Source organism: Anomaloglossus baeobatrachus, chromosome 11 (assembly GCF_048569485.1).
Source record: "Anomaloglossus baeobatrachus isolate aAnoBae1 chromosome 11, aAnoBae1.hap1, whole genome shotgun sequence".
In the NCBI taxonomy this organism is placed as follows: domain Eukaryota; kingdom Metazoa; phylum Chordata; class Amphibia; order Anura; family Aromobatidae; genus Anomaloglossus; species Anomaloglossus baeobatrachus.
Genome location: NC_134363.1, coordinates 13329212 through 13350620, shown reverse-complemented (window position 1 = coordinate 13350620; position 21409 = coordinate 13329212). Strand labels below are relative to the sequence as shown.

At 62.1% G+C, this 21409-nt stretch overlaps 1 protein-coding gene across 1 annotated transcript; it reads right to left on the bottom strand.

The window, feature by feature from the left end:
- Positions 1–284: 284 nt before the first annotated feature.
- On the bottom strand, positions 285–9491 carry LOC142257111 (rRNA 2'-O-methyltransferase fibrillarin-like). The gene is given in 10 exon segments (XM_075329198.1): positions 285–682; positions 685–730; positions 829–974; positions 2678–2790; positions 2877–3009; positions 3120–3290; positions 3462–3556; positions 4954–5070; positions 5163–5345; positions 9410–9491. Coding segments are annotated over 10 exon segments (1155 nt in total). The 5' UTR covers positions 9420–9491; the 3' UTR covers positions 285–541.
- Positions 9492–21409: the final 11918 nt, after the last annotated feature.

The window sequence follows — 21409 nt, the reverse complement described above, 5'->3', positions numbered from 1 at the left end:
GATCTGGAGAAGATCCGTATGGAGGAGCCACCTGAAAGATCTGGAGAAGATCCGTATGGAGGAACCACCTGAAAGATCTGGAGAAGATCCGTATGGAGGAGCCACCTGAAAGATCTGGAGAAGATCCGTATGGAGGAGCGTCCTGAAAGATCTGGAGAAGATCCGTATGGAGGAATGACCTGAAAGATCTGGAGAAGATCCGTATGGAGGAGCGTCCTGAAAGATCTGGAGAAGATCCGTATGGAGGAATAAATACAAACACAGGAGTAAAGATAAAACCTTTATATCATCATTTCTCGAAAAACAACTGTATCCAATAAAAAAAAAAAAAAAAAAAGGTGGGAGGAGGGGAGGCCAAAAATCAGAGAAATGCAAAGAGCACGGAGCAGCCCGACGCTACTCATCAGCACAAGGAAAAACACTGGCGATTCAATAAGGACTTTACGGAACCTTGGGTTCAGCCCCCTATAATGAAGTTTCGACAGCGCCCCCTGCAGATCTTCACGTCACCATGCGCCAAAGCGTACGAGCAGCCGCCTTGTCAATGCTCTATTGCCCGGCTGTAAACCCCCGTCGGGGCAGATCGTCCGACCGCAGGAGGCAGAGCCGAGGTCCAAGCCGCGGGGAAGGGGCCGGGCGCGTCACTGGGATTCTTTATATATAAAAATAAAGTCTTAAAGAAGGAAAGTTTATAAAGTAGGAAAATCATTTCTTCTGTTTTGGTGGAGGCCTAGAAGAGAAGACGAGGGGTTAATGTGTGAGATCCGGAGGAGTAGCAGCCATATTAACCCCCCCAAACCCCATCCAAAAAAGGGGTAACAGACGCACCTGTACACTCCGACCACCACCGCGTGGTCCCTCTCATACGGCTCAAGTGTCAACTGTTCCTGAGGTTTCATGTTTTCTTGCTGCATCTTCTTTACTTCTGAAGCAAAAACTGCTTCTGGGGCCGCCGTAGAGTCAATGCAGTTAGCCTATAGAAAAACCCGCAATAAGGATAAATACTACACAGATCACACGCCACATGGTGGGCAGTATTATAGCAGCTATATTCCTGTACATAGGGGCAGTATTATAGTAGTTATATTCTTGTACATAGGGAGCAGTATTATAGTAGTTATATTCCTGTATATAGGGGCAGTATTATAGTAGTTATATTCTTGTATATAGGGGCAGTATTATAGTAGTTATATTCTTGTATATAGGGGCAGTATTATAGTAGTTATATTCTTGTATATAGGGGCAGTATTATAGTAGTTATATTCTTGTACATAGGGGGCAGTATTATAGTAGTTATATTCTTGTACATAGGGGGCAGTATTATAGTAGTTATATTCTTGTACATAGGGGCAGTATTATAGTAGTTATATTCTTGTACATAGGGGAAGTATTATAGTAGTTATATTCTTGTACATAGGGGCAGTATTATAGTAGTTATATTCTTGTACATAGGGGCAGTATTATAGTAGTTATATTCTTGTACATAGGAGGCAGTATTATAGTAGTTATATTCTTGTACATAGGGGCAGTATTATAGTAGTTATATTCTTGTACATAGGGGCAGTATTATAGTAGTTATATTCTTGTACATAGGGGCAGTATTATAGTAGTTATATTCTTGTATATGGGGCAGTATTATAGTAGTTATATTCTTGTATATAGGGGCAGTATTATAGTAGTTATATTCTTGTATATAGGGGCAGTATTATAGTAGTTATATTCTTGTACATAGGGAGCAGTATTATAGTAGTTATATTCTTGTATATAGGGGCAGTATTATAGTAGTTATATTCTTGTACATAGGGAGCAGTATTATAGTAGTTATATTCTTGTATATAGGGGCAGTATTATAGTAGTTATATTCTTGTACATAGGGGGCAGTATTATAGTAGTTATATTCTTGTATATAGGGGCAGTATTATAGTAGTTATATTCTTGTACATAGGGGCAGTATTATAGTAGTTATATTCTTGTATATAGGGGCAGTATTATAGTAGTTATATTCTTGTATATAGGGGCAGTATTATAGTAGTTATATTCTTGTATATAGGGGCAGTATTATAGTAGTTATATTCTTGTATATAGGGGCAGTATTATAGTAGTTATATTCTTGTATATAGGGGGCAGTATTATAGTAGTTATATTCTTGTATATAGGGGGCAGTATTATAGTAGTTATATTCTTGTATATAGGGGGCAGTATTATAGTAGTTATATTCTTGTATATAGGGGGCAGTATTATAGTAGTTATATTCTTGTATATAGGGGGCAGTATTATAGTAGTTATATTCTTGTATATAGGGGGCAGTATTATAGTAGTTATATTCTTGTACATAGGGGCAGTATTATAGCAGTTATATTCTTGTACATAGGGGCAGTATTATAGTAGTTATATTCTTGTACATAGAGTCAGTATTATAGCAGTTATATTCTTGTACATAGGGGCAGTATTATAGTAGTTATATTCTTGTACATAGGGGCAGTATTATAGCAGTTATATTCTTGTACATAGGGGCAGTATTATAGTAGTTATATTCTTGTACATAGAGGCAGTATTATAGCAGTTATATTCTTGTACATAGGGGCAGTATTATAGTAGTTATATTCTTGTACATAGAGGCAGTATTATAGCAGTTATATTCTTGTACATAGGGGGCAGTTTATTTTCTTGTACAGACCTTTATAGAGATGACAAAGTGTCCTCCGTTCTTCAGGAAGTTGTGGGCGTTTAGAGCAACGATCCTCGTCTGATCGGGTTGAGCTACATCAGCGAAAATGACGTCGACCATTCCTGGAATGATGAGGACAAAGTCTGGATTAGGGGCGGGGCCAATATGTAACGCGCCCCCCCTCATGAGCGTTTCGTGGCCTCGTTACCTAGCAGCATGCGGTACTTGTGTGGGTGTCTGGCGTCCTCTATCACTGGGATGATGTTTGTGCGTTTCTTGGCCACATTGATGAGATCCCGTCCGGATCGATGGGAAAACTCCACAGCGTAGACCAGACCTTCCTGCCAGACGGAAAAGAGGCGATCACTGAGGACGCAGCGCCATGTTTATCCGTCCCGCCACCGTCCCCCGCAGACACATCCTCGTCCTCCCATCTATAGCGGTCACTTACCGGGCCAACCAGGTCAGACACGTGGGACACGGTCGTCCCGGAGGCGGCTCCGAGATACAGGACTTTGGATCCGGGTTTTATGTGAATCTGATCGACGCCTCCCAGAATGGCGGCCGCCAGCTTCGATCTGAAGGGGTTCCAGGCTCTGTACTCAGTTTTCACTTCTCCTTCCTGAAGAAACAAGAAGATCTTGTGTCAATGCAGAGCGCTCGGAGGAATGTGGTCCTGACTGCCTGCGGTGGCCACTAGGGGGCGCTCACTGAGGACATGTCAGTATATAACCAGCGCATACCCATCAGTGAAATATCCGATATAAAGGGAGACATCCCCCGAAAAACAAACCTCCACCGAGATCCTCTTCTCTCCATACACGGATTCTCCGGGCACCAGGTTCTTGGTCACCAGAGCGTCCTCTTTACCTCTGCAGATGAAGACTCCTGGAGGAGGAAACAAGGCGAGACTGAGCGTGAAACCTGCACAGCGGCCCCCCTCAGACCAGACCCCCCCTTCCCTGCACCCACTCTCTGCAGACCAGACCCCCCCCCTTCCCCGCACCCACTCTCCGCAGACCAGACCCCCCCCTTCCCCACTCTCCGCAGACCAGACCCCCCCCTTCCCCACTCTCCGCAGACCAGACCCCCCCCTTCCCCACTCTCCGCAGACCAGACCCCCCCTTCCCCACTCTCCGCAGACCAGACCCCCCCTTCCCCGCACCCACTCTCCGCAGACCAGACCCCTTCCCCGCACCCACTCTCCGCAGACCAGACCCCTTCCCCGCACCCACTCTCCGCAGACCAGACCCCTTCCCCGCACCCACTCTCCGCAGACCAGACCCCTTCCCCGCACCCACTCTCCGCAGACCAGACCCCTTCCCCGCACCCACTCTCCGCAGACCAGACCCCTTCCCCGCACCCACTCTCCGCAGACCAGACCCCTTCCCCGCACACACTCTCCGCAGACCAGACCCCTTCCCCGCACCCACTCTCCGCAGACCCCCCCCTTCTCCGCACCCACTCTCCGCAGACCAGGCCCTTCTCCGCACCCACTCTCCGCAGACCCCCCCCTTCCCCGCACCCACTCTCCGCAGACCCCCCTCTTCCCCGCACCCACTCTCCGCAGACCCCCCCCCCTTCCCCGCACCCACTCTCCGCAGACCAGACCCCTTCCCCGCACCCACTCTCCGCAGACCAGACCCCTTCCCCGCACCCACTCTCCGCAGACCAGACCCCTTCCCCGCACCCATTCTCCGCAGACCAGACCCCCCCTTCCCCACTCTCCGCAGACCAGACCCCCCCCTTCCCCACTCTCCGCAGACCAGACCCCCCCCTTCCCCACTCTCCGCAGACCAGACCCCCCCCTTCCCCACTCTCCGCAGACCAGACCCCTTCCCCGCACCCACTCTCCGCAGACCAGACCCCTTCCCCGCACCCACTCTCCGCAGACCAGACCCCTTCCCCGCACCCACTCTCCGCAGACCAGACCCCTTCCCCGCACCCACTCTCCGCAGACCAGACCCCTTCCCCGCACCCACTCTCCGCAGACCAGACCCCTTCCCCGCACCCACTCTCCGCAGACCAGACCCCTTCCCCGCACCCACTCTCCGCAGACCAGACCCCTTCCCCGCACCCACTCTCCGCAGACCAGACCCCTTCCCCGCACCCACTCTCCGCAGACCAGACCCCTTCCCCGCACCCACTCTCCGCAGACCAGACCCCTTCCCCCGCACCCACTCTCCGCAGACCAGACCCCTTCCCCGCACCCACTCTCCGCAGACCAGACCCCCCCCCATAGTGCAGCCTCCCTCACTTCCCTCAGTGCAGACCCCCGTCCTCACCTTCATGTCTGTGCGGCTCCACAACCACTTTCCTTCCTGCTCCGAATCCCCCTCTCCCGCCGCGTCCTCCTCCTCTGCCTCCTCGAGGACCCCCCCTCCCCGGAGACCTGAATCCACCTGCAAATGATAAGAGAAATATATATATATAAATAAATCACCGGCGTCTCCTGACTGCTCCTCTGGCGCCACCTCCTGGAGCACGCACTCACCTCGGCCTCCGCGGTCACCAAATCCTCCTCTCCCCCGGCCTCCGAAGCCTCCTCTCCCGCCGCGGTCACCAGATCCTCCTCTACCACCAAAACCTCCTCTGCCACCGCGGTCACCAAATCCGCCTCTACCGCCGCCTCGACCGCGGTCACCGAACCCTCTGCCGCCTCCTCGGGGGCTGAATCCTGCAAGAGAAAGACATTAAAGGGGGTCGTCCGGACAGATATGGATGACACTGGCTCGGTGGTGGTCCGTCCCCCGGCGCCCCCTCATCAGCACCTGTGGCTCTGCCCACGACCGGATGTGAACACATTGGGGGGTGCATATGGGTGGGAGCAGAGAGTCAGGAGACCCCAGTATATGAGGTGCCGGCTGTGCACAGCCCCGTATTCTGCGCTCACTGTATCGGGGGGAGCAGAGCGGCTCCGCAGAGGTCAGGAGACCCCAGTATATGAGGTGCAGGCTGTGCACAGCCCTATATTCTGCCCTCTCTGTATCAGGGGGAGCAGAGCGGCTCCGCAGAGGTCAGGAGACCCCTGTATATGAGGCGCAGGCTGTGCACAGCCCTATATTCTGCACTCACTATATCAGGGGGGAGCAGAGCGGCTCCGCAAAGGTCAGGAGACCCCTGTATATGAGGTGCCGGCTGTGCACAGCCCCATATTCTGCGCTCACTATATCAGGGGGAGCAGAGCGGCTCCGCAGAGGTCAGGAGACCCCTCTATATGAGGTGCAGGCTGTGCACAGCCCCATATTCTGCACTCACTATATCAGGGGGGAGCAGAGCGGCTCCGCAGAGGTCAGGAGACCCCAGTATATGAGGTGCAGGCTGTGCACAGCCCCATATTCTGCGCTCACTGTATCGGGGGGAGCAGAGCGGCTCCGCAGAGGTCAGGAGACCCCAGTATATGAGGTGCAGGCTGTGCACAGCCCCATATTCTGCGCTCACTGTATCAGGGGGAGCAGAGCGGCTCCGCAGAGGTCAGGAGACCCCTGTATATGAGGCGCAGGCTGTGCACAGCCCTATATTCTGCCCTCTCTGTATCAGGGGGAGCAGAGCGGCTCCGCAGAGGTCAGGAGACCCCTCTATATGAGGCGCAGGCTGTGCACAGCCCCATATTCTGCACTCACTATATCAGGGGGGAGCAGAGCGGCTCCGCAGAGGTCAGGAGACCCCTGTATATGAGGTGCCGGCTGTGCACAGCCCCATATTCTGCGCTCACTATATCAGGGGGAGCAGAGCGGCTCCGCAGAGGTCAGGAGACCCCTCTATATGAGGTGCAGGCTGTGCACAGCCCCATATTCTGCACTCACTGTATCGGGGGCAGCAGAGCGGCTCCGCAGAGGTCAGGAGACCCCAGTATATGAGGTGCAGACTGTGCACAGCCCTATATTCTGCGCTCACTGTATCAGGGGGGAGCAGAGCAGCTCCGCACAGGTCAGGAGACCCCAGTATATGAGGTGCCGGCTGTGCACAGCCCCATATTCTGCACTCACTGTATCGGGGGGAGCAGAGCGGCTCCGCAGAGGTCAGGAGACCCCTCTATATGAGGTGCCGGCTGTGCACAGCCCCGTATTCTGCACTCACTGTATCGGGGGGAGCAGAGCGGCTCCGCAGAGGTCAGGAGACCCCAGTATATGAGGTGCCGGCTGTGCACAGCCCCATATTCTGCACTCACTGTATCGGGGGGAGCAGAGCGGCTCCGCAGAGGTCAGGAGACCCCAGTATATGAGGTGCCGGCTGTGCACAGCCCCGTATTCTGCACTCACTGTATCGGGGGGAGCAGAGCGGCTCCGCAGAGGTCAGGAGACCCCTCTATATGAGGTGCCGGCTGTGCACAGCCCCGTATTCTGCACTCACTGTATCGGGGGGAGCAGAGCGGCTCCGCAGAGGTCAGGAGACCCCAGTATATGAGGTGCAGGCTGTGCACAGCCCCATATTCTGCACTCACTGTATCGGGGGGAGCAGAGCGGCTCCGCAGAGGTCAGGAGACCCCAGTATATGAGGCGCAGGCTGTGCACAGCCCTATATTCTGCGCTCACTGTATCGGGGGGAGCAGAGCGGCTCCGCAGAGGTCAGGAGACCCCTCTATATGAGGTGCAGGCTGTGCACAGCCCCATATTCTCCACTCACTGTATCAGGGGGGAGCAGAGCGGCTCCGCAGAGGTCAGGAGACCCCTCTATATGAGGCGCAAGCTGTGCACAGCCCCATATTCTGCGCTCACTGTATCAGGGGAGCAGAGCGGCTCCGCAGAGGTCAGGAGACCCCAGTATATGAGGCGCAAGCTGTGCACAGCCCCATATTCTGCGCTCACTGTATCAGGGGAGCAGAGCGGCTCCGCAGAGGTCAGGAGACCCCAGTATATGAGGCGCAGGCTGTGCACAGCCCCATATTCTGCGCTCACTGTATCAGGGGAGCAGAGCGGCTCCGCACAGGTCAGGAGACCCCTCTATATGAGGCGCAAGCTGTGCACAGCCCCATATTCTGCGCTCACTGTATCAGGGGAGCAGAGCGGCTCCGCAGAGGTCAGGAGACCCCAGTATATGAGGTGCAGGCTGTGCACAGCCCCATATTCTCCACTCACTGTATCAGGGGGAGCAGAGCGGCTCCGCAGAGGTCAGGAGACCCCAGTATATGAGGCGCAGGCTGTGTACAGCCCCATATTCTGCACTCACTGTATCAGGGGGAGCAGAGCGGCTCCGCACAGGTCAGGAGACCCCTCTATATGAGGCGCAGGCTGTGCACAGCCCCGTATTCTGCGCTCACTGTATCGGGGGGAGCAGAGCGGCTCCGCACAGGTCAGGAGACCCCAGTATATGAGGCGCAGGCTGTGCACAGCCCCATATTCTGCGCTCACTGTATCGGGGGGAGCAGAGCGGCTCCGCAGAGGTCAGGAGACCCCTCTATATGAGGTGCAGGCTGTGCACAGCCCCATATTCTGCACTCACTATATCAGGGGGGAGCAGAGCGGCTCCGCAGAGGTCAGGAGACCCCAGTATATGAGGTGCAGGCTGTGCACAGCCCTATATTCTGCACTCACTGTATCAGGGGGGAGCAGAGCGGCTCCGCAGAGGTCAGGAGACCCCAGTATATGAGGTGCCGGCTGTGCACAGCCCCGTATTCTGCACTCACTATATCGGGGGGAGGAGAGCGGCTCCGCAGAGGTCAGGAGACCCCAGTATATGAGGCGCAGGCTGTGCACAGCCCCATATTCTCCACTCACTGTATCGGGGGGAGCAGAGCGGCTCCGCAGAGGTCAGGAGACCCCTCTATATGAGGTGCAGGCTGTGCACAGCCCCATATTCTGCGCTCTCTGTATCGGGGGCAGCAGAGCGGCTCCGCAGAGGTCAGAAGACCCCAGTATATGAGGTGCAGGCTGTGCACAGCCCTATATTCTGCACTCACTGTATCAGGGGGGAGCAGAGCGGCTCCGCAGAGGTCAGAAGACCCCAGTATACGAGGTGCAGGCTGTGCACAGCCCCATATTCTGCTCTCACTGTATCGGGGGGAGCAGAGCGGCTCCGCAGAGGTCAGGAGACCCCTCTATATGAGGTGCAGGCTGTGCACAGCCCCATATTCTGCGCTCACTGTATCAGGGGGGAGCAGAGCGGCTCCGCAGAGGTCAGAAGACCCCAGTATACGAGGTGCAGGCTGTGCACAGCCCCATATTCTGCTCTCACTGTATCGGGGGGAGCAGAGCGGCTCCGCAGAGGTCAGGAGACCCCTCTATATGAGGTGCAGGCTGTGCACAGCCCCATATTCTGCGCTCACTGTATCAGGGGGGAGCAGAGCGGCTCCGCAGAGGTCAGGAGACCCCTGTATATGAGGTGCCGGCTGTGCACAGCCCCATATTCTGCGCTCACTGTATCACGGGCAGTAATCGCTGCAGTACTGGAGACAAACACCGGGGGCAGAAGATAATGGGCAATTCTCTGCCTTATAGTAAATCGCCCGATCACAATTGGATCTGTCCCTGAAAATATTGGCTGTTTGCAAATCCATTAATGGGGGAGGGGGGTGTGGGAACAAGAAAGAAAAAAAAACCCAGAAGACGCAGGGTGTGTACAGGAGCTCCCGCCTGAGGAGCTATTTCCAGCAGCTGATGAGGAGGATCGGGCAGAGGATCGCGCTCCGGATGGAGACGTGTCCGATCCCGCAGGAGGCCGCCGTCTCCCCCCTCACTATGGCGGCGGCGGCTCCTCCATCCCCTGCTCGGTACCCGCCCTCCCCCGGTCCCGGCCGCTCACCTGGCCTCATGTCCGCTGCTCGATGTGTGCGCAACACGTGTTCGACTTCGCCGCAAAGTAACTCCAATCTCCCAGCAGCCTCCGCGCTAACAGGAGAAGGAGGAGACACGCATGCGCTGTACCAACCGGAAGTAACCTGCCGCCATCTTTGTTGCGGGCAGGTCCCGCTCACGGTCTCGCGTTACGGTTTGTGTATTTAATAAACCGGGCTTAGCGTTTTTGTAAAGACAATGAAGGAGGGAAAAATCCAGCTGTGTCCAAACGTTTTCTGCCTTCCTTGTAGAGCGATGTTTGGCCGCACGGCCTGTGTCACCGCAATGATGGGAGTTGTAGTTCATGCAAAAGCCTCAAGAGTCCGAGTGGCAGAAAAGTGCAATTTTTAGAGATCCCTTTAAATGAGGCCAGCTAATTGGTTGCTCTGAGGAACAACTTGATTTTCTGTCACCCAAAATCCCCATTTTGTATTGAAGCGAAATAAAAATCTTAAAAACATCTTAGGACCTGGTCAAATAAAAAAAAATCAACTCTAGGATGAGGGGCGGGGCCAGGTGCCTCTAGGATGAGGGCAGGTGCCTCTAGGATGAGGGCAGGGGGCCAGGTGCCTCTAGGATGAAGGCCGGGGCCAGGTGCCTCTAGGATGAGGGGCGGGGGCAGGTGCCTCTAGGATGAGGGCAGGGGCCAGGTGCCTCTAGGATGAGGGCCGGGGCCAGGTGCCTCTAGGATGAGGGGCGGGGCCAGGTGCCTCTAGGATGAGGGCAGGTGCCTCTAGGATGAGGGCAGGGGCCAGGTGCCTCTAGGATGAAGGCCGGGGCCAGGTGCCTCTAGGATGAGGGCCGGGGGCCAGGTGCCTCTAGGATGAGGGGCGGGGGCAGGTGCCTCTAGGATGAGGGCAGGGGCCAGGTGCCTCTAGGATGAGGGCCGGGGCCAGGTGCCTCTAGGATGAGGGGCGGGGGCAGGTGCCTCTAGGATGAGGGCAGGTGCCTCTAGGATGAGGGGCGGGGGCAGGTGCCTCTAGGATGAGGGCCGGGGCAGGTGCCTCTAGGATGAGGGCAGGGGCCAGGTGCCTCTAGGATGAGGGCAGGTGCCTCTAGGATGAGGGCAGGGGCCAGGTGTCTCTAGGATGAGGGCAGGGGCCAGGTGCCTCTAGGATGAGGGGCGGGGCCAGGTGCCTCTAGGATGAGGGCAGGGGCCAGGTGCCTCTAGGATGAGGGCAGGGGCCAGGTGCCTCTAGGATGAGGGCAGTTGCCAGGTGCCTCTAGGATGAGGGGCAGGGGCCAGGTGCCTCTAGGATGAGAGCCGGGGCCAGGTGCCTCTAGGATGAGAGCCGGGGCCAGGTGCCTCTAGGATGAGGGCAGGGGCCAGGTGCCTCTAGGATGAGGGGCAGGGGCCAGGTGCCTCTAGGATGAGAGCCGGGGCCAGGTGCCTCTAGGATGAGAGCCGGGGCCAGGTGCCTCTAGGATGAGGGGCAGGGGCCAGGTGCCTCTAGGATGAGGGCAGGGGCCAGGTGCCTCTAGGATGAGGGCCGGGGCCAGGTGCCTCTAGGATGAGGGGCAGGGGCCAGGTGCCTCTAGGATGAGGGCAGGGGCCAGGTGCCTCTAGGATGAGGGGCGGGGCCAGGTGCCTCTAGGATGAGGGCAGGGGCCAGCTGCCTCTAGGATGAGGGCAGGGGCCAGGTGCCTCTAGGATGAGGGCCGGGGCCAGGTGCCTCTAGGATGAGGGCCGGGGCCAGGTGCCTCTAGGATGAGGGCCGGGGGCCAGGTGCCTCTAGGATGGGGGCAGGGGCCAGGTGCCTCTAGGATGAGGGCCGGGGCCAGGTGCCTCTAGGATGAGGGCCGGGGCCAGGTGCCTCTAAGATGAGGGCCGGGGGCCAGGTGCCTCTAGGATGGGGGCAGGGGCCAGGTGCCTCTAGGATGAGGGGCGGGGCCAGGTGCCTCTAGGATGAGGGGCGGGGCCAGGTGCCTCTAGGATGAGAGCCGGGGCCAGGTGCCTCTAGGATGAGGGCCGGGGCCAGGTGCCTCTAGGATGAGGGCCGGGGCCAGGTGCCTCTAGGATGAGGGGCGGGGCCAGGTGCCTCTAGGATGAGGGCAGGGGCCAGGTGCCTCTAGGATGAGGGCAGGGGCCAGGTGCCTCTAGGATGAGGGCAGGGGCCAGGTGCCTCTAGGATGAGGGCAGGGGCCAGGTGCCTCTAGGATGAGGGCCGGGGCCAGGTGCCTCTAGGATGAGGGCAGGGGCCAGGTGCCTCTAGGATGAGGGCCGGGGCCAGGTGCCTCTAGGATGAGAGCCGGGGCCAGGTGCCTCTAGGATGAGGGCAGCGGCCAGGTGCCTCTAGGATGAGGGCCGGGGGCCAGGTGCCTCTAGGATGAGGGCAGGGGCCAGGTGCCTCTAGGATGAGGGCAGGGGCCAGGTGCCTCTAGGATGAGGGCCGGAGCCAGGTGCCTCTAGGATGAGGGCAGGGGCCAGGTGCCTCTAGGATGAGAGCCGGGGCCAGGTGCCTCTAGGATGAGAGCCGGGGCCAGGTGCCTCTAGGAGGAGGGCAGGGGCCAGGTGCCTCTAGGATGAGGGCAGGGGCCAGGTGCCTCTAGGATGAGGGCAGGGGCCAGGTGCCTCTAGGATGAGGGCAGGGGCCAGGTGCCTCTAGGATGAGGGGCGGGGGCAGGTGCCTCTAGGATGAGGGCAGGGGCCAGGTGCCTCTAGGATGAGGGGCGGGGCCAGGTGCCTCTAGGATGAGGGCAGGGGCCAGGTGCCTCTAGGATGAGGGCAGGGGCCAGGTGCCTCTAGGATGAGGGGCGGGGGCAGGTGCCTCTAGGATGAGGGCAGGGGCCAGGTGCCTCTAGGATGAGGGGCGGGGCCAGGTGCCTCTAGGATGAGGGCAGGGGCCAGGTGCCTCTAGGATGAGGGCAGGGGCCAGGTGCCTCTAGGATGAGAGCAGGGGCCAGGTGCCTCTAGGATGAGGGCCGGGGCAGGTGCCTCTAGGATGAGGGCAGGGGCCAGGTGCCTCTAGGATGAGGGCAGGTGCCTCTAGGATGAGGGCAGGGGCCAGGTGCCTCTAGAATGAGGGCAGGGGCCAGGTGCCTCTAGGATGAGAGCCGGGGCCAGGTGCCTCTAGGATGAGAGCCGGGGCCAGGTGCCTCTAGGATGAGGGCAGGGGCCAGGTGCCTCTAGGATGAGGGCAGGGGCCAGGTGCCTCTAGGATGAGGGCAGGGGCCAGGTGCCTCTAGGATGAGGGCAGGGGCCAGGTGCCTCTAGGATGAGGGGCGGGGGCAGGTGCCTCTAGGATGAGGGCAGGGGCCAGGTGCCTCTAGGATGAGGGGCGGGGCCAGGTGCCTCTAGGATGAGGGCAGGGGCCAGGTGCCTCTAGGATGAGGGCAGGGGCCAGGTGCCTCTAGGATGAAGGGCGGGGGCAGGTGCCTCTAGGATGAGGGCAGGGGCCAGGTGCCTCTAGGATGAGGGGCGGGGCCAGGTGCCTCTAGGATGAGGGCAGGGGCCAGGTGCCTCTAGGATGAGGGCAGGGGCCAGGTGCCTCTAGGATGAGGGCAGGGGCCAGGTGCCTCTAGGATGAGGGCCGGGGCAGGTGCCTCTAGGATGAGGGCAGGGGCCAGGTGCCTCTAGGATGAGGGCAGGTGCCTCTAGGATGAGGGCAGGGGCCAGGTGCCTCTAGAATGAGGGCAGGGGCCAGGTGCCTCTAGGATGAGAGCCGAGGCAAGGTGCCTCTAGGATGAGGGCCGGGGGCCAGGTGCCTCTAGGATGGGGGCAGGGGCCAGGTGCCTCTAGGATGAGGGGCGGGGCCAGGTGCCTCTAGGATGAGGGGCGGGGCCAGGTGCCTCTAGGATGAGAGCCGGGGCCAGGTGCCTCTAGGATGAGGGCCGGGGCCAGGTGCCTCTAGGATGAGGGCCGGGGCCAGGTGCCTCTAGGATGAGGGGCGGGGCCAGGTGCCTCTAGGATGAGGGCAGGGGCCAGGTGCCTCTAGGATGAGGGCAGGGGCCAGGTGCCTCTAGGATGAGGGCAGGGGCCAGGTGCCTCTAGGATGAGGGCAGGGGCCAGGTGCCTCTAGGATGAGGGCCGGGGCCAGGTGCCTCTAGGATGAGGGCAGGGGCCAGGTGCCTCTAGGATGAGGGCCGGGGCCAGGTGCCTCTAGGATGAGGGCCGGGGCCAGGTGCCTCTAAGATGAGGGCCGGGGGCCAGGTGCCTCTAGGATGGGGGCAGGGGCCAGGTGCCTCTAGGATGAGGGCGGGGCCAGGTGCCTCTAGGATGAGGGGCGGGGCCAGGTGCCTCTAGGATGAGAGCCGGGGCCAGGTGCCTCTAGGATGAGGGCCGGGGCCAGGTGCCTCTAGGATGAGGGCCGGGGCCAGGTGCCTCTAGGATGAGGGGCGGGGCCAGGTGCCTCTAGGATGAGGGCAGGGGCCAGGTGCCTCTAGGATGAGGGCAGGGGCCAGGTGCCTCTAGGATGAGGGCAGGGGCCAGGTGCCTCTAGGATGAGGGCAGGGGCCAGGTGCCTCTAGGATGAGGGCCGGGGCCAGGTGCCTCTAGGATGAGGGCAGGGGCCAGGTGCCTCTAGGATGAGGGCCGGGGCCAGGTGCCTCTAGGATGAGAGCCGGGGCCAGGTGCCTCTAGGATGAGGGCAGCGGGCCAGGTGCCTCTAGGATGAGGGCCGGGGGCCAGGTGCCTCTAGGATGAGGGCAGGGGCCAGGTGCCTCTAGGATGAGGGCAGGGGCCAGGTGCCTCTAGGATGAGGGCCGGGAGCCAGGTGCCTCTAGGATGAGGGCAGGGGCCAGGTGCCTCTAGGATGAGAGCCGGGGCCAGGTGCCTCTAGGATGAGGAGCCGGGGCCAGGTGCCTCTAGGATGGAGGGCAGGGGCCAGGTGCCTCTAGGATGAGGGCAGGGGCCAGGTGCCTCTAGGATGAGGGCAGGGGCCAGGTGCCTCTAGGATGAGGGCAGGGGCCAGGTGCCTCTAGGATGAGGGGCGGGGGCAGGTGCCTCTAGGATGAGGGCAGGGGCCAGGTGCCTCTAGGATGAGGGGCGGGGCCAGGTGCCTCTAGGATGAGGGCAGGGGCCAGGTGCCTCTAGGATGAGGGCAGGGGCCAGGTGCCTCTAGGATGAGGGCGGGGGCAGGTGCCTCTAGGATGAGGGCAGGGGCCAGGTGCCTCTAGGATGAAGGCCGGGGCCAGGTGCCTCTAGGATGAGGGCCGGGGCCAGGTGCCTCTAGGATGAGGGCGGGGGCAGGTGCCTCTAGGATGAGGGCAGGGGCCAGGTGCCTCTAGGATGAGGGCCGGGGCCAGGTGCCTCTAGGATGAGGGGCGGGGCCAGGTGCCTCTAGGATGAGGGGCAGGTGCCTCTAGGATGAGGGCAGGGGCCAGGTGCCTCTAGGATGAAGGCCGGGGCCAGGTGCCTCTAGGATGAGGGCCGGGGCCAGGTGCCTCTAGGATGAGGGGCGGGGGCAGGTGCCTCTAGGATGAGGGCAGGGGCCAGGTGCCTCTAGGATGAGGGCCGGGGCCAGGTGCCTCTAGGATGAGGGGCGGGGCAGGTGCCTCTAGGATGAGGGCAGGTGCCTCTAGGATGAGGGCGGGGGCAGGTGCCTCTAGGATGAGGGCCGGGGCAGGTGCCTCTAGGATGAGGGCAGGGGCCAGGTGCCTCTAGGATGAGGGCAGGTGCCTCTAGGATGAGGCAGGGCCAGGTGTCTCTAGGATGAGGGCAGGGGCCAGGTGCCTCTAGGATGAGGGGCGGGGCCAGGTGCCTCTAGGATGAGGGCAGGGGCCAGGTGCCTCTAGGATGAGGGCAGGGGCCAGGTGCCTCTAGGATGAGGGCAGGTTGCCAGGTGCCTCTAGGATGAGGGGCAGGGGCCAGGTGCCTCTAGGATGAGAGCCGGGGCCAGGTGCCTCTAGGATGAGAGCCGGGGCCAGGTGCCTCTAGGATGAGGGCAGGGGCCAGGTGCCTCTAGGATGAGGGGCAGGGGCCAGGTGCCTCTAGGATGAGAGGCGGGGCCAGGTGCCTCTAGGATGAGAGCCGGGGCCAGGTGCCTCTAGGATGAGGGGCAGGGGCCAGGTGCCTCTAGGATGAGGGCAGGGGCCAGGTGCCTCTAGGATGAGGGCCGGGGCCAGGTGCCTCTAGGATGAGGGGCAGGGGCCAGGTGCCTCTAGGATGAGGGCAGGGGCCAGGTGCCTCTAGGATGAGGGGCGGGGCCAGGTGCCTCTAGGATGAGGGGCAGGGGCCAGCTGCCTCTAGGATGAGGGCAGGGGCCAGGTGCCTCTAGGATGAGGGCCGGGGCCAGGTGCCTCTAGGATGAGGGCCGGGGCCAGGTGCCTCTAGGATGAGGGCCGGGGCCAGGTGCCTCTAGGATGGGGGCAGGGGCCAGGTGCCTCTAGGATGAGGGCCGGGGCCAGGTGCCTCTAGGATGAGGGCCGGGGCCAGGTGCCTCTAAGATGAGGGCCGGGGGCCAGGTGCCTCTAGGATGGGGGCAGGGGCCAGGTGCCTCTAGGATGAGGGGCGGGGCCAGGTGCCTCTAGGATGAGGGGCGGGGCCAGGTGCCTCTAGGATGAGAGCCGGGGCCAGGTGCCTCTAGGATGAGGGCCGGGGCCAGGTGCCTCTAGGATGAGGGCGGGCCAGGTGCCTCTAGGATGAGGGGCGGGGCCAGGTGCCTCTAGGATGAGGGCAGGGGCCAGGTGCCTCTAGGATGAGGGCAGGGGCCAGGTGCCTCTAGGATGAGGGCAGGGGCCAGGTGCCTCTAGGATGAGGGCAGGGGCCAGGTGCCTCTAGGATGAGGGCCGGGGCCAGGTGCCTCTAGGATGAGGGCAGGGGCCAGGTGCCTCTAGGATGAGGGCCGGGGCCAGGTGCCTCTAGGATGAGAGCCGGGGCCAGGTGCCTCTAGGATGAGGGCAGCGGCCAGGTGCCTCTAGGATGAGGGCCGGGGCCAGGTGCCTCTAGGATGAGGGCAGGGGCCAGGTGCCTCTAGGATGAGGGCAGGGGCCAGGTGCCTCTAGGATGAGGGCCGGAGCCAGGTGCCTCTAGGATGAGGGCAGGGGCCAGGTGCCTCTAGGATGAGAGCCGGGGCCAGGTGCCTCTAGGATGAGGAGCCGGGGCCAGGTGCCTCTAGGAGGAGGGCAGGGGCCAGGTGCCTCTAGGATGAGGGCAGGGGCCAGGTGCCTCTAGGATGAGGGCAGGGGCCAGGTGCCTCTAGGATGAGGGCAGGGGCCAGGTGCCTCTAGGATGAGGGGCGGGGGCAGGTGCCTCTAGGATGAGGGCAGGGGCCAGGTGCCTCTAGGATGAGGGGCGGGGCCAGGTGCCTCTAGGATGAGGGCAGGGGGCCAGGTGCCTCTAGGATGAGGGCAGGGGCCAGGTGCCTCTAGGATGAGGGGCGGGGGCAGGTGCCTCTAGGATGAGGGCAGGGGCCAGGTGCCTCTAGGATGAGGGGCGGGGCCAGGTGCCTCTAGGATGAGGGGCAGGGGCCAGGTGCCTCTAGGATGAGGGCAGGGGCCAGGTGCCTCTAGGATGAGAGCAGGGGCCAGGTGCCTCTAGGATGAGGGCCGGGGCCAGGTGCCTCTAGGATGAGGGCAGGGGCCAGGTGCCTCTAGGATGAGGGCAGGTGCCTCTAGGATGAGGGCAGGGGCCAGGTGCCTCTAGAATGAGGGCAGGGGCCAGGTGCCTCTAGGATGAGAGCCGGGGCCAGGTGCCTCTAGGATGAGAGCCGGGGCCAGGTGCCTCTAGGATGAGGGCAGGGGCCAGGTGCCTCTAGGATGAGGGCAGGGGCCAGGTGCCTCTAGGATGAGGGCAGGGGCCAGGTGCCTCTAGGATGAGGGCAGGGGCCAGGTGCCTCTAGGATGAGGGGCGGGGGCAGGGTGCCTCTAGGATGAGGGCAGGGGCCAGGTGCCTCTAGGATGAGGGGCGGGGCCAGGTGCCTCTAGGATGAGGGCAGGGGCCAGGTGCCTCTAGGATGAGGGCAGGGGCCAGGTGCCTCTAGGATGAAGGGCGGGGGCAGGTGCCTCTAGGATGAGGGCAGGGGCCAGGTGCCTCTAGGATGAGGGGCGGGGCCAGGTGCCTCTAGGATGAGGGCAGGGGCCAGGTGCCTCTAGGATGAGGGCAGGGGCCAGGTGCCTCTAGGATGAGGGCAGGGGCCAGGTGCCTCTAGGATGAGGGCCGGGGCAGGTGCCTCTAGGATGAGGGCAGGGGCCAGGTGCCTCTAGGATGAGGGCAGGTGCCTCTAGGATGAGGGGCAGGGGCCAGGTGCCTCTAGAATGAGGGCAGGGGCCAGGTGCCTCTAGGATGAGAGCCGGGGCCAGGTGCCTCTAGGATGAGGGCCGGGGGCCAGGTGCCTCTAGGATGAGGGCAGGGGCCAGGTGCCTCTAGGATGAGGGGCGGGGCCAGGTGCCTCTAGGATGAGGGCGGGGCCAGGTGCCTCTAGGATGAGAGCCGGGGCCAGGTGCCTCTAGGATGAGGGCCGGGGCAGGTGCCTCTAGGATGAGGGCCGGGGCCAGGTGCCTCTAGGATGAGGGGCGGGGCCAGGTGCCTCTAGGATGAGGGCAGGGGCCAGGTGCCTCTAGGATGAGGGCAGGGGCCAGGTGCCTCTAGGATGAGGGCAGGGGCCAGGTGCCTCTAGGATGAGGGCAGGGGCCAGGTGCCTCTAGGATGAGGGCCGGGGCCAGGTGCCTCTAGGATGAGGGCAGGGGCCAGGTGCCTCTAGGATGAGGGCCGGGGCCAGGTGCCTCTAGGATGAGGGCCGGGGCCAGGTGCCTCTAGATGAGGGCCGGGGCCAGGTGCCTCTAGGATGGGGGCAGGGGCCAGGTGCCTCTAGGATGAGGGGCAGGGGCCAGGTGCCTCTAGGATGAGGGGCGGGGCCAGGTGCCTCTAGGATGAGAGCCGGGGCCAGGTGCCCTCTAGGATGAGGGCCGGGGCCAGGTGCCTCTAGGATGAGGGCCGGGGCCAGGTGCCTCTAGGATGAGGGGCGGGGCCAGGTGCCTCTAGGATGAGGGCAGGGGCCAGGTGCCTCTAGGATGAGGGCAGGGGCCAGGTGCCTCTAGGATGAGGGCAGGGGCCAGGTGCCTCTAGGATGAGGGCAGGGGCCAGGTGCCTCTAGGATGAGGGCCGGGGGCCAGGTGCCTCTAGGATGAGGGCAGGGGCCAGGTGCCTCTAGGATGAGGGCCGGGGCCAGGTGCCTCTAGGATGAGAGCCGGGGCCAGGTGCCTCTAGGATGAGGGCAGCGGCCAGGTGCCTCTAGGATGAGGGCCGGGGGCCAGGTGCCTCTAGGATGAGGGCAGGGGCCAGGTGCCTCTAGGATGAGGGCAGGGGCCAGGTGCCTCTAGGATGAGGGCCGGAGCAGGTGCCTCTAGGATGAGGGCAGGGGCCAGGTGCCTCTAGGATGAGAGCCGGGGCCAGGTGCCTCTAGGATGAGAGCCGGGGCCAGGTGCCTCTAGGATGAGGGCAGGGGCCAGGTGCCTCTAGGATGAGGGCAGGGGCCAGGTGCCTCTAGGATGAGGGCAGGGGCCAGGTGCCTCTAGGATGAGGGCAGGGGCCAGGTGCCTCTAGGATGAGGGGCGGGGGCAGGTGCCTCTAGGATGAGGGCAGGGGCCAGGTGCCTCTAGGATGAGGGCGGGGCCAGGTGCCTCTAGGATGAGGGCAGGGGCCAGGTGCCTCTAGGATGAGGGCAGGGGCCAGGTGCCTCTAGGATGAGGGCGGGGGCAGGTGCCTCTAGGATGAGGGCAGGGGCCAGGTGCCTCTAGGATGAGGGGCGGGGCCAGGTGCCTCTAGGATGAGGGCAGGGGCCAGGTGCCTCTAGGATGAGGGCAGGGGCCAGGTGCCTCTAGGATGAGAGCAGGGGCCAGGTGCCTCTAGGATGAGGGGCCGGGGGCAGGTGCCTCTAGGATGAGGGCAGGGGCCAGGTGCCTCTAGGATGAGGGCAGGTGCCTCTAGGATGAGGGCAGGGGCCAGGTGCCTCTAGATGAGGGCAGGGGCCAGGTGCCTCTAGGATGAGAGCCGGGGCCAGGTGCCTCTAGGATGAGAGCCGGGGCCAGGTGCCTCTAGGATGAGGGCAGGGGCCAGGTGCCTCTAGGATGAGGGCCGGGGCCAGGTGCCTCTAGGATGAGGGCAGGGGCCAGGTGCCTCTAGGATGAGGGCAGGGGCCAGGTGCCTCTAGGATGAGGGGCAGGGGCCAGGTGCCTCTAGGATGAGGGCAGGGGCCAGGTGCCTCTAGGATGAGGGGCGGGGCCAGGTGCCTCTAGGATGAGGGCAGGGGCCAGGTGCCTCTAGGATGAGGGCAGGGGCCAGGTGCCTCTAGGATGAGGGCGGGGCAGGTGCCTCTAGGATGAGGGCAGGGGCCAGGTGCCTCTAGGATGAGGGGCAGGGGCCAGGTGCCTCTAGGATGAGGGCAGGGGGCCAGGTGCCTCTAGGATGAGGGCAGGGGCCAGGTGCCTCTAGGATGAGGGCAGGGCCAGGCCTCTAGGATGAGGGCGGGGCAGGTGCCTCTAGGATGAGGGCAGGGCCAGGTGCTCTAGGATGGGGCAGGCCTCTAGGATGAGGGCAGGGGCCAGGTGCCTCTAGGATGAGGGCAGGGGCCAGGTGCCTCTAGGATGAGGGCCGGGGCCAGGTGCCTCTAGGATGAGGGCAGGGGCCAGGTGCCTCTAGGATGAGGGCAGGGCCAGGTGCCTCTAGGATGAGGGCAGGGGCCAGGTGCCTCTAGGATGAGGGCAGGTGCCAGGTGCCTCTAGGATGAGGGGCAGGGGCCAGGTGCCTCTAGGATGAGAGCCGGGGCCAGGTGCCTCTAGGATGAGAGCCGGGGCCAGGTGCCTCTAGGATGAGGGCAGGGGCCAGGTGCCTCTAGGATGAGGGCAGGGGCCAGGTGCCTCTAGGATGAGGGCAGGGGCCAGGTGCCTCTAGGATGAGAGGCAGGGGCCAGGTGCCTCTAGGATGAGGGCCGGGGCCAGGTGCCTCTAGGATGAGGGCAGGGGCCAGGTGCCTCTAGGATGAGGGCCGGGGCCAGGTGCCTCTAGGATGAGAGCAGGGGCCAGGTGCCTCTAGGATGAGGGCGGGGCCAGGTGCCTCTAGGATGAGGGCAGGGGCCAGGTGCCTCTAGGATGAGGGCAGGGGCCAGGTGCCTCTAGGATGAGGGCAGGGGCCAGGTGCCTCTAGGATGAGGGCAGGGGCCAGGTGCCTCTAGGATGAGGGCGGGGCAGGTGCCTCTAGGATGAGGGCAGGGGCCAGGTGCCTCTAGGATGAGGGGCCGGGGCCAGGTGCCTCTAGGATGAGGGCAGGGGCCAGGTGCCTCTAGGATGAGGGCAGGGGCCAGGTGCCTCTAGGATGAGGGGCAGGGGCAGGTGCCTCTAGGATGAGGCAGGGGCCAGGTGCCTCTAGGATGAGGGGCGGGGCCAGGTGCCTCTAGGATGAGGGCAGGGGCCAGGTGCCTCTAGGATGAGGGCAGGGGGCCAGGTGCCTCTAGGATGAGGGCAGGGGCCAGGTGCCTCTAGGATGAGGGCAGGGGGCAGGTGCCTCTAGGATGAGGGCAGGGGCCAGGTGCCTCTAGGATGAGGGCGGGCCAGGTGCCTCTAGGATGAGGGCAGGGGCCAGGTGCCTCTAGGATGAGGGCAGGGGCCAGGTGCCTCTAGGATGAGAGGCCGGGGGCCAGGTGCCTCTAGGATGAGAGGCAGGGGCCAGGTGCCTCTAGGATGAGGGCAGGGGCCAGGTGCCTCTAGGATGAGGGCAGGGGCCAGGTGCCTCTAGGATGAGGGCGGGGCAGGTGCCTCTAGGATGAGGGCAGGGGCCAGGTGCCTCTAGGATGAGGGCAGGGGCCAGGTGCCTCTAGGATGAGGGCGGGGGCCAGGTGCCTCTAGGATGAGGGCAGGGGCCAGGTGCCTCTAGGATGAGGGCAGGGGCCAGGTGCCTCTAGGATGAGGGCAGGGGCCAGGTGCCTCTAGGATGAGGGCAGGGGCCAGGTGCCTCTAGGATGAGGGGCGGGGGCAGGTGCCTCTAGGATGAGGCAGGGGCCAGGTGCCTCTAGGATGAGGGGCGGGGCCAGGTGCC